This window comes from Mucor velutinosus (genome assembly GCF_035048745.1).
Source record: "Mucor velutinosus strain NIH1002 chromosome Unknown tig00000041, whole genome shotgun sequence".
NCBI lineage: Eukaryota > Fungi > Mucoromycota > Mucoromycetes > Mucorales > Mucoraceae > Mucor > Mucor velutinosus.
Window position 1 is genome coordinate 1,097,625 of NW_027041905.1, and position 17,665 is coordinate 1,115,289.

Genomic DNA, 17,665 nt, shown 5'->3' on the forward strand with positions numbered 1-17,665 from the left:
ATGGAGAATGCGCTGCTCCAGTACCACTTGTGGACTTGCTTCAAGCGGCACTTCTTGCTGAATGCTTCAAACTAACTGCTAATCACATGAAACGAGGAAGAACTGCTACTTTTGATACATTGAAAAGTTTAGAGCTTGTCAGAATAGATCTCATGGAAGCAGGTATCAGCTGCTAATTAGATTCAATGGCTCTTAATTCGAGGCATTTCGAGCTTTCGCCATGTTTATCTGATGGCTATCAGCCCGAAGCGCCATCTACTATCCAAACTATACATTTGCCTGAAAACAATGCTCTAATTTTCTGAAAATGCAGTTGTTATTACCTGAAAAGGGCTCTGATAGTATGTTGATTGATGTATCTACCAACAAACATCCTGGGTAGATTTCTCTTTCAGCATCTCTCAAGATAGTATTCAAGGAAAAAGATCAACAGACTTCAGCAATCAAATGTAAATCCCTAAAGTATCTCAGCTTTGATTCGAGCAATGGCGATTGTGATGTGGAATTCGGTGGGGAGGGTGAAATCAAGTTAAGAACTGCAGTCGTTGATTTAGTATAAAGAAACGTAAGATTATTATCATGTTGACAGGACTGCAGGCTATAATCTCATTGGCGAATCAGACCCACATTGGAGAGTAGCTCTTCGAGACTGCCAATGAGAAAAAAAATATTCAAGAAAACACCACACTGAATCGCTTCTTTCCCAATAGTTCAAGATTAAGTTTGATTACATAACATTATGAATGGGGAAAATGAGAATCAGCCCATGGGTAGCAGCCAAGGTCTTCCTATGAAGAAGCGCTTCTCCAGTGAGCATAATAAGAATGAACAAGAAAGTGAAGAGCATTTATCTAAGAAGGCAAAATTGGAAGGTAAGGGGGTTACGCTGCAATTCTATATTAATTAAAGAAATCATTGTTATTCAAGTGTTTTCTTCAGTGACAAATGAAGACGATCCTGCACCTACAGGATCACTGTCTATCAATGACAATGTATTTGATGATTACAATGAAGAGTCAGATCAAGATTGGGCTTCAGGCGGTAACAGTGAAAGTGATAGCGACGACAGTTTGATTGAACAAGGTATTCTGTCACACCCTGCATTTCATGTGGAGGAAGACAGCTTGGGTGATGTCGATGTCGATGGGCCTGAAGACGACGGACAATATCAACTTGGCAAGTAGCATCATGCCTGTTTGACTGCAATGCTCAATTAACATCCATCCTTTAGCTTGGGAGCCCTTCACTGATGAAGAAATGGAAAAACTGCAAGACGAGGCAAGAGAGATGGGATTGATGAAGTTTATTGAAAAATATGTCGTTGAGCAATCTGTTCCAATCCCTAAACTGCTGGAAGCGTTTAATATTTATATGGTAAAGTATTCTGTGTAAGTGTGGAGTGTGCCGTATTACTAACGCTGGTAATACCATGACAGCATCCCAAGGCGGCCATGTTGGCTACGGATTTAGAGCTACTTCCAATCCTGAAAAAGGTCATTACTCACTACTTGCGCAAGAGACGTAGATTAGACTATGTGAATACACTAGACGATGTTGCAAATCTCTTGAGCAAGGCCAACAACATTATGATTGTGACAGGTGCAGGCGTATCTGTGTCATGCGGTATCCCAGATTTCAGATCAGAAAAGGGCATCTACTCGAGACTGGAAGAATATCAATTGGATGATCCTCAGCAGATGTTTGATATTGAATACTTTCGCGAATCGCCAGAGATCTTTTATTCATTCGCCAAAGAGCTCTATCCTGCAAAATATCAGCCTAGTCCCAGCCATTTGTTTGTGAAATTAGTGGAAGACAAGGGAAAACTGCTTCGAAATTACACTCAAAATATCGATACTCTGGAGCATAAAACAAATATAAAGCGCGTTGTCAACTGCCATGGAAGCTTCGCTACTGCTAGTTGTGTTACTTGTGGATACAAAGTGGATGGCAAAGAAATCGAGGACTTCATCATGGCTCAAAAGGTGCCTCCCTGTCCAAAATGCCTGCAAGCAAAGCCTGAGCAGCGTCCAGACGATTCAGACGACGACGATGACCATGGACGCAGTAACAAGGGAGTGTCTATTATGAAACCCGTAAGTGGACCTCTGATGTAGATTGCCTATTATGCAAGCTCATTTTGTATTTCTGAGATAGGATATCACATTCTTTGGTGAGCAATTACCAGCTGAATTTGACAACCTGCTAGCTGTGGATACGGAACAAGTAGATCTTTTGATTGTGATGGGTTCTTCACTCAAGGTGTCGCCTGTGTCAGAAATCATGTCTCAGATACCTCACAGTGTGCCTCAAATTCTCATCAACCGTACACCAATTACTCACATGACATTTGATATCCAGTTACTCGGTGATAGCGATGTCATTGTTCCTGAATTGTGCCGTATGCTCAAATGGGATCTGAGACACCCAAAGTTACCTGGTGGTAGTGCACTGAGTGATGAGAGTATTCGCTTGAGTCGTGAGGGAAATGGCAATAAAGTAGAGATTGCAGGCGAAAATCAGGCCAAGCATACCGAAAACAAGATTTGGACGTACGTTAGAGATGGACTTTATACCTTTCCTGGTGCTGTACTTGACCCAAAATATATCAAAAACGAAAGGTAAGTTATTGCGTATAATCTAGTTGGTTTAGCTGCTCATGTTGAATGCATGTAGATATGATGAAAGAGGTAGTCTAGGCAGCGGAAGCGATGATAGTGATGATGAGAATGAGCAAAGGACATCAGATGTTATCACTACTGCGGCTGATGAGAGCCAGGAAAACGCAGAGAAAACCGAGCAAGAGATAAGCGACTCAAAACAGGAAGAAGAAGAACTGAATGCTATCAATAGCAATTAGATATAAACATGTAAATAATCAAGTAATAAAATTCTTTGTTGTAAGCTCGGCTCCACAATAAAAAAAATCAGAGATTGAGATGAACGTTTACCCAGATTTGCATGATATGTTGATGGCATTTGGGTTAGATATATACAAGCAAATGCATGAAACACATTCAACTTTGACAACGTCCAAGCCTTTTTATATCTTGACATGTAGGCCTTTCTGAGCCGCCAGAACGACGCCAAACAATTGCACTCGAGTAACAGAAAGTTCCTGACGCCTTTGCTCAACTTTTTGGGGATCTAAAAAACATGGCTAAAAATCGATTCCAAGCCATGAGGTACCCCTCATGGTTTTCGACGAAAACCAAACAATCGCGTTTTTCACCTTGAAAATGAAGACTTTTTCTATGATAAGTATTAATTCAAAATGCTTCTCTTGATCCAAGGCAACCCATAAAACTGTGTTTATGAAACCTTTATATGTAAGTTTTTGACATTTTAGCCAAAAACCTAATTTCATATTTTCCAACATTACTCATTAAGTTTATACAAAGCATCTGTTTTACTTGGTATCACTGGATGCGCCTTGAAAAGTACTGTTATAAAGCTTAAGGAAACATCGGTTGATCAGTACAGTTTATATAGTCGATTTCAATAAAATAGTTCGATCAAGTCGAGAAACTACCAAAATTTGGCCAATCTGGAGTAGAACAGGAGGCTGAGTTTGAACCTTTTTAGCGGCTGGTGGGGCAGGTTGGCAAACTCAATGCCCTTCTAACCATGAAGGCAATACAGTAATAGATTCTTTTGAAGCGTATTAAAAATAGGTGGCAAATTATACAGTACTATAGTTAGCCATGCTATTTTTCTTATGCTCTACATTTAATAACGCTAGTCTATCAAAATACTTGCTAGATCAACTTCTTTCCTTTTTGAGACTTTGAAAATGTCTAGGGACCATAAATTGATTATGTTACGATGGGCATTTCAACTCTTCGGCTGGTTTCCACCAAAGCGAAGCGTAGGTCAGGAAACAAACTTACGTTCAGGTGGCTCGCGCTGCCGCAGACCTTTGGCTAATATCGCAAAAGTAATAATAATAGCTAATGCTAGAAGAAACTTGATTGTTGATTGGTAGTATTTTGATATATAATCTCTAATTATATATGAGCCATGCCTGGCAAATCCCTGGCAACTCAGTCTTCATATTAGGGTTGTAGAAGTGTCTAGGGACAATAAATTTATTATGTTCTGATTTACTTAGTCTATCTTCTATCTAATCCAGTTTATTTGTCATACTCAATAGTTGGACAACTATAAACCTGGTGCTCATTCTATAGACAGATACTTTAGCTTATTTATTACTTTTTCTCATTATTCTACATGCGCTTTACTCTATTCTGAATCTAACTTTATGATCTGATCTGATCTTTGCAAAGAAACATTGAATCTCGGATTTAAAAATCAATTCTTCAAGAAAAAAGGTATTTCTCAACTTGGAAAAAGAGCAAAAATGTAAAGAGGCTTTTTATGTATTTCAGAAAGTACCATCATGGCATGATTACGCCAATGTCCCTATCTATTTCGTCTTTTTTGGTGACTTTATCATCATGTAAATACTCCACAATCGTTCCAAATTAGGCTACGTGGTCTTTCGACTGTGCAACCTCGAGGTAGAGGGAATCCTCTGCGAATCTGGAGGAGAGGGAGCAAAAAAACCTACAAATTTTCAAAATGCGATCTACTAGTCTACTCCACAGCAGCCTCGCGCCGCACAGTGTCTGTAGCAATGTTCATACCGCAATTGTGCGGTTGCCACTTCTATATCTTGCCGGGCTTGTTGTATCATGTAAGCACCACTCAAATCATGCTCATCATCCACCGCGTCACAAGCAGGGAGTAAATTAATCTGAGAGCGAGTGTGGTTTTCCAATCCTTTTTTCACATTCAACAGCATGTTTGCGCAACAGTCTAATCAAATATCACCTTTCAATCAACGTATGAACAGCAATCAAGGCAAGAAATCTGTGTTTTTGCAATCAAACAACTCGCCCGTCTTTGGTCAAAACACAGGTATTCAAAACCAAATGTTCTCTGGTGCTGCTGCTGCACAATCATCACAAAGCGTATTTGGTAATAAGCCTGCCACCAATTACAAGCAAAGCTTGGTATTTCCTCCCACACAGCAAAAGAACGACCATCAGAACCAGAATTCGGTCTTCTTTGGCCAGCAAACAAATGATAACCAAAGCCGCACGACTCCTAATCAACGTGGTCGAGGTCGTGGCCGAGGAACTGCGTTTTACAGTACGAGTAATAGAGGTCGAAAGACTTGGGGTCCTAGTGGCCAGTCTCCATTTAGTTCATATCAACATCAAAACCAGGAGCAGCCTCAACAACAATCGCCTTCCCTGTCAATGCCTACTCAAAACGCATCTTCTGCTCATCAACAGCAACAGCAACATTCCCATCCACCACGCCAAAAACGTCAACATCAAGTGCAACGTACGAAAAACACACCTCAGTCAGTAGACCAAGTAGGCCAAATCACTGCTGCCGAAAGAGCAAAGCGCTTTGGCAGCACCGATAAAAGCGATCTGTATAATCAAGTTAGTACTACCTTTTCCTCCATTTCTATCCTCAAATTTTCCCCTTTGCATGCAACTGTTGCACCGTTTCGTTCGTTTCGGGAAGGGTACACTATGTATATACTCATTGGCGCCAGTGTTTAAACACAAAAAGAAGAAGATTTGAAGTGGAAAATAAGCTATTAGTATTTATCAACATTGTGTATTAACTAACTTTTATTACTCTAGTTGAAAAAGATGCGTGTACAAGAAAGACAACAAGCCATTAAAAACGGCCTTTTGCCTGATCCCGATAATCCCACCACCTTGGAGGAGGCTGTTGCTTTCCGTGGTACCTGCATCGCTAAATGCCCGGCATTCGAGATTGCAGAGAGGGATTATCAAAACTTATTAGAACCTTTTGAAAAAGACCAAGATGGAAACGTGGATCCTGAAAAATGTGTCAAAGCCTATCGAAGATCAGCTGCCGGTGTTGAACAACCATTACCGTCCGATGTCAGGACTCCAGCCGCTCTCATGGTAAGTTGAAAGGACGCAGCATGAGTAATAGCAAGCGATTTACACATGGACACGCAGAGCACATTGGACTATTTGGTTGATGAAACATTGACAAACAACAAACTAGAGCAGTGCCATGCCTTTGTGCGTGATCGCACTCGTTCGATTCGTCAAGACTTTACACTGCAAAATATACGAGATGTCACAGCTGTTGCTGCCCATGAACGCATCGCTCGATTCCACATCATGTGTCTCCATGAAATGTGCGAGGTGGATGGGTTTAGCATGCAACAAGAATTGGAACAATTGAACAAAGGTAATCTAGAGTGCACTCAGCGAGAATCATACCACAATGCTCACATATGGATATTTTGCAGTCTTGCTGAGTCTTACAGAATTCTACAACGACTTGCGAGAAGAAGGCATCGAGTGCGAAAATGAGGCAGAGTTCCGTGCTTACCATCTCATCAGCCATATTCGAGACCAAGAACTTGCCCGTCAAGCACAGACACTCCCCATCCACATCTTCAAGCACCCTTACATGAAGCGAGCACTTGAATTACACGCATTATCGCAACGAAACAATGAAATCATGGAAACCTCATCCAGACGTAACAAGCCTAAAAACATTGAAGCAAGCCAAAATTACTATTCCAAGCTGTTCAAGATGATTGCTGACAACCAAACCTCCTTCTTAATGGCCTGTATGATGGAATGCCACTTTTCTGATATTCGCAAAGGCGCTCTGAAAGCCATGAACACTGCCTACATGGCTAGAGTGAGTAATGTCCCAGTAGAACACGTACGTCGTGTTTTGGCGTATGACAGTATCGAGCAGTTGCTAAAGGAATTGGACTTGTACGCTATTCCTGTGAACATGTCGCTAGAAAACCCCACCATCTGCTTTGGCGTAAAGCGCCCTCCTACCAATATGATTGTCTTTAGAGGTTTGTTATACACACTGCATCGCTAGCGATCTTCCCTCCCCCCCCCTCCCCCAAATGGCTAACTCAAGGACTTAGAACCATTGTCGAATCCTCCACAAACAAAATCCATGATCCTCGTTGAACCCAAGAAAGATGGACGATCCTTCCGTGATATCATCAATGCTAATGATACACTTTCAAGTGCTATCCATGACACACACATGATGACATCCACAAATACTTTACCAGCCGACGCATGGATGAAGGCCACTGCAGCACCACCCACTTTCAAAAGAGCTGGTGACTCGCTGCAGTCCGCGCAGCAAAAGCAGAAACAACTCGAGCTAGAATCTATACGTAGCAGAGCAGCTGCAGCACAAGCACAACTGGATCGTGAGCGTAAAAAAGTCGAAGCGGCTATAGAGAAGAAGAGACAGGAGGAAGCGGAAAGAGAGGCTCTGAAACTCCAAGAGCAACAACGCATTTTAAAGGAACAAGAGGAGCAGGAACGGAAACAACTCGAAATGGAGCAAATCAGGGCTGAATTGACAAGACGAAAGGAAGAAGAAGCGCGAGTTAGACAAGAGCAAGAGCGTATCAAGCATGAAAAAGAACAAAGGCTCAAGCAACAACAACTGGCAGAGCAACTGGCAGAACGTCTACGTAAAGAAAAAGCAGCCAAGGAAGCCGCTCGACTGGAACAATTGCACCGTGAAAAAATTGAGAAGTTACAAGATAGAATACATCGCCACCGTATCTCAAGGGCTAAGACGCTCATCAAACACAAACTCACGCCCCTCATTCATCGTGTGCGGGAGCGCATTGACAAGCGAAATACAAAGGCCATGGAGCGTCATCGCATGTGGCATTTCAACCTCTGCGTAGGTATCCAAAACCCGTACTCGTCCTTGAACCTGTCTATGATGAGGCCTTTGCATTCCACACCTGAAGGCATCCGTGAAAGAGTCAGTAAATGCATGTTGTACGAAAAATACGCGCTGGAAGATGTGAAGCAGGTAAATGGGAACCTTTGGTACTTTGGGTGCGCAATCTCTAACTTCCGTGCTATAGCCTTTGCAAGACCAGCAAGCAGCTATATGGCGAACAGAAGACTTTTCATTAAACATCTACCCACGTATTAGAGACAAAATGTTCCAAAGAGCCAAAACATATGACAGCCTAGACAAGCCAGAATGGCAATTATTTGTCAATGTACCGGATGACGAGCAACTTGATTCATCCAACTGGTTTAGCAGGAAGTTTGGACTTGATAATGAATTTCACAGCAGAAAAGACAGATACCAAGATTTCGATATCACCATTCGCATGATCACGCCTAGTAGTAAATTGCCTAGTAAATGGGTGGACGAAGCAGGAGCCATCATATTCTCATTGCCTGAGTCTAAAGAATGCAAAACGCCACAAGAAATGTAAGACTGACAAGAAGGTATAGGATAACAAGACAGCTAACATATACGCACACAATAGTGACATGTACTGGAGCGAGAACAAGCAAAGACTCGATAAATTAACAGCAGATTTACAACGATATAACCCTGGAAAGCAGATCCCAATCCTATTTACATATTTTCCTGATACAAGCAACACAGAGTCCACGCTAGAAAAGGTAAGCATTGGCTCAGATTCGAGTATCATGAGCGACACTAACTTGCTGTCATTTAGATACCAACATATTTGGGACTCGATACAAACAGATCCATCAGTGATTACCACTTTTTATTCATGAATCCACTCACAATCGCCACCCGCATTATGGATGAGGTTAACTGGTTGAGCACACATTCTTCCTCAATTGAATAAAAGCCTGTATATTTGAACCACTATACTGTAGATAGCATCCAGATTTGTAATTGTATTTTATGCAGTGGACAGTATTGCTGCCAATCGTTTTCAAGCTCAATGCATGAATGTTGATCTAAGGCGGCATGGCAAGCGGCTCCACATAGAATTTGCTGAGTCCAGTCAAGTGTTTGGTGAAACTAGTAAAACTTTCAGCAGCATCATGCATATCAACATGCCTCACGCTATCATTACGGCCCTGAGATTTAATGTGGACAACAAGAGTAAATCAGTCAACTTTGTATATGGGTGGGGTATCGCTTACTATTATCTTGACGCTAGTGATAGCAGTTCAAAAATAGTTTGCACTAGTGTCAAGATGGTAATACTTCAATTAACTACGTTATACGTTTCTACAAAAACTGGCTTTTTAGACTGAAAGGACGGCGATTTATTATTTAAATGAAATAAGCTGATGAGGATGCGTAAATAGAGATGATTTCAATAGTAGGCAACTACTCTTCCTGAACGATTTGAATGACCAGATCACCAGAGTTCAATGAATCGCCAGTTTGAGCGACAACACGGTCGATTCTACCAGAGATGGGAGCAGTTACCACAGTTTCCATCTTCATGGCACTCAATACAGCAATTTGATCGCCGGCCTTGATTAACTGACCTGCCTTTGCCTTAACTTCAATAACGACGCCAGACATAGGAGCAGCGACATCACCAAGCTTGCCAGGATTAGCCTTCTCGCGAGTAACAACCTCGACAGCTAAAGTAGGCCAAATAAGTCAAATGCATTCCATCTCATGACAACCACAACTTACCAGCATTAGTGTCTACAATACCAACAACACGGGCTTCACCATTTAACTCAAAATAGACATCACGCTTACCAGTGTCATTCAATGGGCCCACAGCCAACAGCTTGATGATCAATGTCTTGCCCTCTTCAATCTCAACTTGGAACTCTTCTCCAATCTCAGGCTTGGACAAAAAGTAGCGAGTAGGGATGACAGACAGATCGCCAAATTGGCTGACAGTTTCACGGTAATCTGCAAATACACGAGGATACAGTGCAGCAGAGATGACATCGTAGTCGCGAATGTTGTTGCCATACTTGGCGGTTAGTTCAGCTTTGAGTTGGCCAAGATCCAGAGGCTGCAAAGTGGCACCAGGACGACCATTGATAGGGGGCAAATCACGAATAATGTTCGAACGAAGAGGCTCAGGGAAGCCACCATAAGGTTGACCCAAATAGCCTTGGAAGAACTCAACAACAGATGTAGGGAAAGACAAAGATGAAGCGCGCTCTTCCACTTCTTCGCCACTGAGGCCATTGGACACCATGAATTGAGCCAAATCACCCACCACTTTGGAAGAAGGAGTGACTTTGACAAGATCACCGCAAAGCTTGTTGGCTTCAGCATAGGCCTTCTTGATTTGAATCCATTGCGTGCCCAAGCCGAGTTGTTGAGCTTGGAACATCAGGTTGGTGTATTGGCCACCAGGCATTTCATGATCATAGACACCGGAATCGGCAGATTTAACATTGGCCTCAAAGCAAGAGTACAAGAGACGAGCTTGTTCCCAATACGAATTGAGAGAATGCACATTCTTCATGCTAATACCAGTTCCCATGTTGGTTTGCTCGAGAGCAGCAACAAGAGCACCCATAGCAGGCTGAGAAGTCATGCCAGACATGGAATCAATAGCAGCATCAACAATGTCAGCGCCAGCAGCAGCAGCAGCCATCATGGAAGCCACACCAGTGCCAGCAGTATCGTGCGTGTGCATATGGATAGGAAGGTCAGGGAACTTTTCGCGCAATGTGCCCACCAACAAGGTAGCCGCAGCAGGCTTCAATAAACCAGCCATGTCCTTGATACCCAAGATGTGAATGCCTTCATTGACCAATTGTTGTGCCAAGTCGACATAGTACTCCAATGTGTATTTTGTGCGAGACTTGTCCGATACGTCGCCAGTATAACAGATACTAGCTTCTACTACACCACCAGCCTTCTTGACAGCATCAATGCCGAGCTTCATGTTTTCAACGTAATTAAGAGAATCAAAGACACGGAAGATATCCATACCAGCCTTGACAGCCTTGTCACAGAACTCGTAGATGACATTGTCAGGATAAGAGGTATAGCCTACCGCATTGGCACCACGAAGTAGCATCTGGAAGGGAATGTTGGGCACAGCCTTACGCAACTTCATAAGACGGTCCCAAGGGTCCTCGTGAAGGAAACGCATAGAAACATCAAATGTAGCGCCACCCCAGCATTCTAGAGAGAAGGCGTTGGAAAGACCATGAGCTGTGGTCTGAGCAATACGCAATAAATCAATCGTACGGACACGCGTGGCCAACAAACTCTGGTGAGCATCACGCCATGTCGTGTCCATAATCAAGACACCAGGATAAGCACGAACGGCCTTTGCAAATCCCTCAGGGCCTTGATCCAGCAGTACCTTACGCCAGCCATCAGGAGCAGCAGTGGTGGGATTAATGTTGTTTCCTTGAGCATCCACCAAGACGGGGACATCAATCTCATGTTTGTATGTAGGCTCACCTACTTGGCCCTTCACTTGAGATCCATTCACGATAACATCACCTAGATAGCCCAGCATACGTTGAGCACGGTTTTGATATTGCACCAATTCAAACAAATCAGGCGTGTCATCGATAAAAGTGGTCCAGCAGTTGCCGGTCATGAAAGTAGGATAAGTGACAAGACGTTGTAAGAAGGGGATATTGGTCTTGACACCACGAATACGGAACTCGACCAGGGCGCGAACAACCTTTCTGCGAGCCACTTCATAAGTAGAACCAGTACAAGTGACCTTGACAAGTAAGGAGTCGTAGTGAGGAGTGATAACAGCACCAGCAAAGCCCGCACCACCGTCCAAACGAACACCATTACCGCCTGAAGAACGATAGACTTCGATCTTTCCTGTGTCAGGCTGGAATCCCTTTTCAGGGTCCTCCGTAGTAACACGGCATTGAATGGCGTACCCTCTTTGACGGATACGTTGCTGCGTTAAACCGAGTTGGGGCAGCAATGCACCAGCAGCAATTTGGATCTGTGCGGCAACAATATCAATGCCAGTGATTTCTTCAGTGATGGTGTGCTCAACTTGGATACGAGGATTGATTTCAATGAAATAATGGCGATTTTGATCATCGACCAAGAATTCAGCGGTACCTGCATTCTTGTACTTGACAGCCTTGGCAATCTTGATGGCATCATTGAGAATGGCTTCGCGACACTTGTTATCCAGGTTTTTGGCGGGAGCAATCTCCACCACCTTTTGATGACGACGTTGAACAGAGCAATCACGTTCAAACAAGTGAACAACATTACCAGCACGATCAGCAAGCAATTGGACTTCGATATGGCGAGGTTTATCGAGGAAACGCTCAATGAACACGGTACCATCACCAAAGGCAGAGAGTGCTTCAGACTTGGCACGGTGGAAAGAATCCTCTAATGACGCTTCATCACGAACAACACGCATGCCACGACCACCACCGCCCATGGCAGCCTTGATAATAATGGGAAATCCGTACTCCTTGATGAAGGCTCTGGCTTCGTTGAACTCGCTGACAGGACCGGGCGTACCAGGCACCACAGGCACATCACAGTTCATGGCTAATTTTCATAGAGTAAATACCACACTTTCAGATTTGCACACACGTGTGCTCTCACTTACCAATAGTTCTTGCTTTGGTTTTATCGCCCAAACTGTCAATGACTTCGGGAGAAGGACCAATAAATGTGATGCCAGCAGCTTCAACTTTACGAGCAAATTCAGCATTTTCCGACAGGAAGCCGTAACCAGGATGAATCATGGATACATTTCTCTCCTTTGCAATTCTTACTATCTCATCTTGAGCCAAATAAGCACCCACAGGACTGAATTGGCCGAGTTGGCCAATTTGATAAGATTCATCGGCCTTTGTAAAAACAAAACCATCAGTGTCAAAACCCTTAGAAAATATTGCGACTTCTGACTCACCTTGTAACGATGCATAGATAATCTATCTTCATTGGAGAAAATGGCCACTGTTCTCATGGATAGCTCATGTGCTGTACGGAAGCAACGAATAGCAATTTCCTATAATTCAATCCTGTTAAATCTCATCAAGCGTCTGATCTGAAGGAGAAAACGCTTGGTTGCCATGACAATACTTACACCGCGGTTAGCCACCATCAATTTACGAAGATTGCCCATGACTTCACTATTTCTACGAATAGTCTCAACAGAGTGCTCGCGTACAGGCTGGTGAGCTTGCAGGTGCTGTTGAGATTGAGGTTGTGACATCCTGTAAAATGAGCGCGTTAGTAGTGTGACAATACCATGCTGAGAGATGCTGTACCTTTTTTTTTCGAATATAAGAAGGAAAGTTAAAAAAGAAAAAGAAACGAAAACCCTCAAGATGGGTGGGGAGGGTTATAGGAGTTCCAGTGAAAAAAAGACGAAACTTGTTTCAGAAGAGGTTCAATACAGCAACAACAGCAATGATGATGAGCATTATTTTGACTTTTAGACCCAGTGACATAAAGAAAAAGATAATCTCTTGCATATCTTACTTCAGTACGCAATGCTGGATTCGTGAGAGGCGTATCGTTGACTGTACGGATGCTGAGTGATATGCCAGATGTTGTAGATGACGACCGTTTTGGTTCATTATGACTTTACACGTTAAAAGGAATTCTCAGGAGAGTATTACACAGAGTTTTATTTATTGTTAGATGCTTACACTATAGTACAGATTTTAATTTCGCCAGCCATGATTTGTGTTACCAGTTGCACCAAAAGATCGTACAACGACATCACTGGCCATCAATGAGCTATGTTCCAGCAAAAAGAACTCAAGATCCTGCCATCCTCCACCCACACGGATCAAAACCTTATTATTCTTGAACTGGCCTCCTCGCCGATCAGCGTAAGTCATCAGTTTGCAAGTGTACATCTTTTTGCCTCCCATCGAAGACATGCTCAGTTCGTTTCCAAAATAGTATCGCCCAGGCTGTGCTCTTTGACATTGAATAGATATTGGACTTGCATTGACAATATGAGCTACTTCCACATCCAATGCGTCTTTCGGATCTGGTCGATATATACAATCATCTCTTATTGATATGTCGGGTTTTCTGTGGCTAACATACTTTGGTATAGGTGGAACTGGTGGTAGCTTTTGTTGTTGTCCGTAACGGCTAGTAGGTGTTTTTGGTCTGGGTATCAGTGAAGGCGTGACCGAACGCTTACTAAAACTGGGCGACATGGTTCGTGTAGATATATCGCCCATGCTGCTTTTGGATCGTACGCCACCAGCTCCTGCTGTTGAGCGCCTATGTGTAGGTGGATTGGGTGTTTTGGATCTTGGTGTCGCTGCTGTCGCTGTTGCAGGCCGTGTTCCCAGACTGCTGGGAGATCTTTTGTTTGCTGTAGCTGTGTTGGCTTTGCTTAATTTCATCAAATCGACGCCGTAATCCCTCTCGTCTGCATCGTAGAAATCCTCTTGTTGCGTTGTTAATGTGCTGCTATTTCGGGTCGGTCTTGGGGTTTTTGTTTGTCTTTTCGGTGGAGGTGATGATCCAACAGATGATGAATCGGATATACTGCCTCTAAGTAGAGATTGCTGATAATATTCTGTTTGCGGGCTGTTTGGTATACTCTTGCGAGGCGAGGATCGGCCCAAGGCATGGTTTGGGGTAACACTACGTACACGGCCCCATTCATGTCTTTCATTAGACGGTTCAGGCGTGCGGTATCGTATGCCTCGCCATCGACTATGATTGCTGTTGAAATCAGTGGGGCTACTGGACGCTGAAGATATGGATGATGATGACGATAGCATGCGTTCTGTCTCTGCCAGATCCCTCATTCGCAACTCATCCATTACTTCTTTCAAATGGTGCCATCTTTGCAGCATGGAATCATGGCGTTGTGATGTTTGGTTGTCTCGTGATGCTCTTGCGGAAATGCCATTGCCGAGCATAGCCAGCATGCGGTCAATGCTAGGTGTATAGTACTTGTACTTGGCTTCGAAGCTCTTTTCAACAGATCTAAACTTCTCCTTATCCACTGGCGGAGGTGTGTTTGGTGGAGACGCCTTGGGATGTAGCCTTAATGCCTTTGAGAACTTGTCAAATGCAGATGTTGGTGTTGCTGGCAGTTGAGTAGCCTGCCAATCTCTCATGTGCTGAATCAATGAGTAGCATTGGACAACGGAGCGGTCCAGTCCATCGATCATGACATCTACTTGATCTGCCACTCTTCTAAATACTGTAAGCCAGCGATCCTCCTTGTGTTCCCATTTCAGTTCGTCTCGCTCATGCTGCAATGATTCCCATTTGTCTTTAACTTTGTCAAACCTTTTTTGCAATATCGGATCATCTTGTTGCGCCATACGGTGGTACATGTGTTCCATTGTGTTGAATAAGGGCTCGAATACCGCATCCAAATCCGCCATGGCTTGATCATCCTTGTGCTTGGTCGTTTCACTATCACTGTAAAAGCTGTTTGTGCTTTCACTACCGGCCCTTTCCGATAGAGATGACGTCGGCACAGCTGCATGATGCTTTTTCTCCTGAAAATCAAACATCAATAGAGATACATCGTCCATTTGAGCAAGGAGTTGATTTAAGGTTGATGCGACAGAGTAAGTTTCTTGCGATGCAAAGACGAGTTTCTTGACGGATGCCAGAAAATGCTGCAAACTAGACCATTCTGATTGGATTTTGGTGGTTGTCATATATGCGCTATTTGTTGGAATCAATTCGCTGATCTCTGGTAATGCTTGAATAAATGGCTCTAGTCTTTCCATTGCTAATTCCAGTGGCTTCAAGTCTTGATTTTGTACATGTTGTCTCTGCACATTCTGCTCCAGTGTAAACACTGCCAAATGAATGGATTGTAGCCAATTTGATAGCTGTGAAGTAACTATTGGGAATAGGCTTGTGAGATCTGCATCCGATAGAGAATCATGAAATTGAAATAGTTTTTGGACTTCTTTGTCTGGAAGCCCAACTTGATCTATTGCTGTAGTTGCCATAGTTGCAGACAGTCAAGAAAAGTATCCTATAATGAGTAGCAGAAAAATAAATAGATATTAAATATTGTAGTATACAAAGGAAAATGAAAAACAAGTAAGGAAAACGGCAAAAGAAGAGAAAAATTAAGGAACACTATAAATAGGGAAAAAAGAAAGGGGTCCAAAACACACACACACAAAGAGAGAGAGAGAGAGAAAGTGAAAAAAAAAAGACCGCACATACACAAATATACGCAGATAGCATTTGTTTATTCATGTACATGATTATGTTAAGATGAATGTACCTTAAGTATATACTGTTGTGATATTTCAAATTTATGAGAGTAAAAGTATCCAAAAAAAAAGAAAGCGAGCGAAATGTGGCCAACTCAATATAATTTAGTGTGTAATTCACATCATCATTATGTTACACGGGGTTCACCCTCATCAACAACAAACATGGTGTGTCTTATTTTGTTTGATGAATGCAGGAGTGTAACTATATCTCTTTTTGATTGACAATGCCCACTTCCTCTCTGCCTTTTCCTTGTAAACGTTGATTTGCAAATCCAATTACCATCCAATCCATCACGCCAAAATGGAACCTGTGATATTTTCAGGGGAGTGCATCCTTCAAATTTCCGAAAGATTTGGAGAGTATACACTTAACATTATTGCTATACATCAGGATCTGAGAACTCACACTGCTAGAATTTGGGGGCGGCTTTACAGACTAGTATGAATATTGTCATCAACTGAATCGTAAAATAAGCAATATCTTGATTTCCTACTTTAGTTTTTATCCCTATCGTTCATAGTTCAATATACCTGTTACTTTTTCAGCTAAACCAAACCATAAAAACTGAAAACAGTTCGCGACATTCAAAGCAAACCTGAGACCGTCATGAATTCAACCTAAATCCTTCATTTTCTACTTTGCTGCCTTACTTGCTGGAGCATAGACCATAGACACATTGCATAGTTACAGTTATTTATTGAGATGGGCAAGGCAAATTCGTCGGGGCCGCATATAGCGCGACTAACAGCCATATTCTACGATGGAGTCAACAAACGTTAAAGAAAAATTGAAAATAAACCAACTATCTTAAGTCCTGATTTGTGTGGTAGTAATTGACATAGCATTCTTAAGCAGGGGAGAGAATTTGTAGTATATCTTAAACTGCAAATCTTCCTGAAGTTAAACAAATCATGCCACAGTCGTTTAGCCTTGGAAGCAGGAAGCACCAACATGCCTAGTATCGATCAACAAGTTAAGTCGAGCAAATCGTCGTTAAGAATATTAGCTTGAATAATTGTTTATGTACATTTAAGCGTTTTATTATCAATAGATTCAAATAGCATGAATATAAATGAGTGTTATTTGATAAATTCCGGCATTCAATCAAATTGCTTCTGGGTAGCTGTTTCATTATTATTACAGTTATTAGCAGGTTCTCATATAAAAGTCATGGTTCAAATTTAGCTTATTTTGAAAATCATTAGTTTCTCATCATTCCTTAGCAAAGACCCACCCAAACTGTAATTCAATTAAACTGTCGTTTTTTCTCGCAGCATTTCGCTTAGTATCATGCTACTTTCAGTGCTCTAGTATCAATATTACAAAGTTTGATTTCGGTGACTCAAGCCTCGAAATTGAAAGCATTTTTGTGTATTTAGAATCTGATATGAGACGAAAGATAGCAAATCATGAAGTGGAAGCATGTTGGAAATCAATGATAAACAACGACGCATGTTTGGTGGGGCATTGACTCTGGGAGGACCTGAGAATAGTATTTAGTGTAATGCTATAGTACCTATTATAATAGTATGAACTTCCCCTCACGATGGATTTAATATGCAGTACATCCTTTATATGAAACTGTGTAACGGAAGCCAGATCAAACAACAATATCTCATCATGCTTTCAAATAATAAATAAGGCTTCAAATTGTATC

General features: G+C 42.3%; 4 protein-coding genes across 4 annotated transcripts; 2 read left to right on the forward strand and 2 right to left on the reverse strand.

Annotated features, from left to right (window-relative positions):
• Nucleotides 1-739: 739 nt before the first annotated feature.
• PYK1_1 (Pyruvate kinase) lies at nt 740-2,860 on the forward strand (the record flags this gene model as incomplete). Its single annotated transcript, XM_064819941.1, has 6 exons — nt 740-872; nt 940-1,176; nt 1,232-1,374; nt 1,437-2,096; nt 2,158-2,621; nt 2,677-2,860. 6 exons carry the CDS (start codon nt 740-742, stop codon nt 2,858-2,860), a joined length of 1,821 nt encoding a protein of 606 aa, XP_064683861.1.
• Nucleotides 2,861-4,802: 1,942 nt separating this feature from the next.
• ATC70_000528 (uncharacterized protein) lies at nt 4,803-8,680 on the forward strand (the record flags this gene model as incomplete). Its single annotated transcript, XM_064819942.1, has 8 exons — nt 4,803-5,456; nt 5,664-5,954; nt 6,012-6,249; nt 6,311-6,880; nt 6,956-7,875; nt 7,931-8,289; nt 8,348-8,486; nt 8,543-8,680. The coding sequence occupies 8 exons, from the start codon at nt 4,803-4,805 to the stop codon at nt 8,678-8,680; spliced, it is 3,309 nt and encodes a 1,102-aa protein (XP_064683862.1).
• A 494-nt stretch (nt 8,681-9,174) lies between these two features.
• ATC70_000529 (uncharacterized protein) lies at nt 9,175-12,994 on the reverse strand (the record flags this gene model as incomplete). The annotated part of the gene is made up of 5 exons (XM_064819943.1): nt 9,175-9,437; nt 9,493-12,321; nt 12,383-12,626; nt 12,689-12,787; nt 12,866-12,994. 5 exons carry the CDS (start codon nt 12,992-12,994, stop codon nt 9,175-9,177), a joined length of 3,564 nt encoding a protein of 1,187 aa, XP_064683863.1.
• A 454-nt stretch (nt 12,995-13,448) lies between these two features.
• ATC70_000530 (uncharacterized protein) lies at nt 13,449-15,731 on the reverse strand (the record flags this gene model as incomplete). The annotated part of the gene is made up of 1 exon (XM_064819944.1): nt 13,449-15,731. The coding sequence occupies one exon, from the start codon at nt 15,729-15,731 to the stop codon at nt 13,449-13,451; it is 2,283 nt and encodes a 760-aa protein (XP_064683864.1).
• Nucleotides 15,732-17,665: the final 1,934 nt, after the last annotated feature.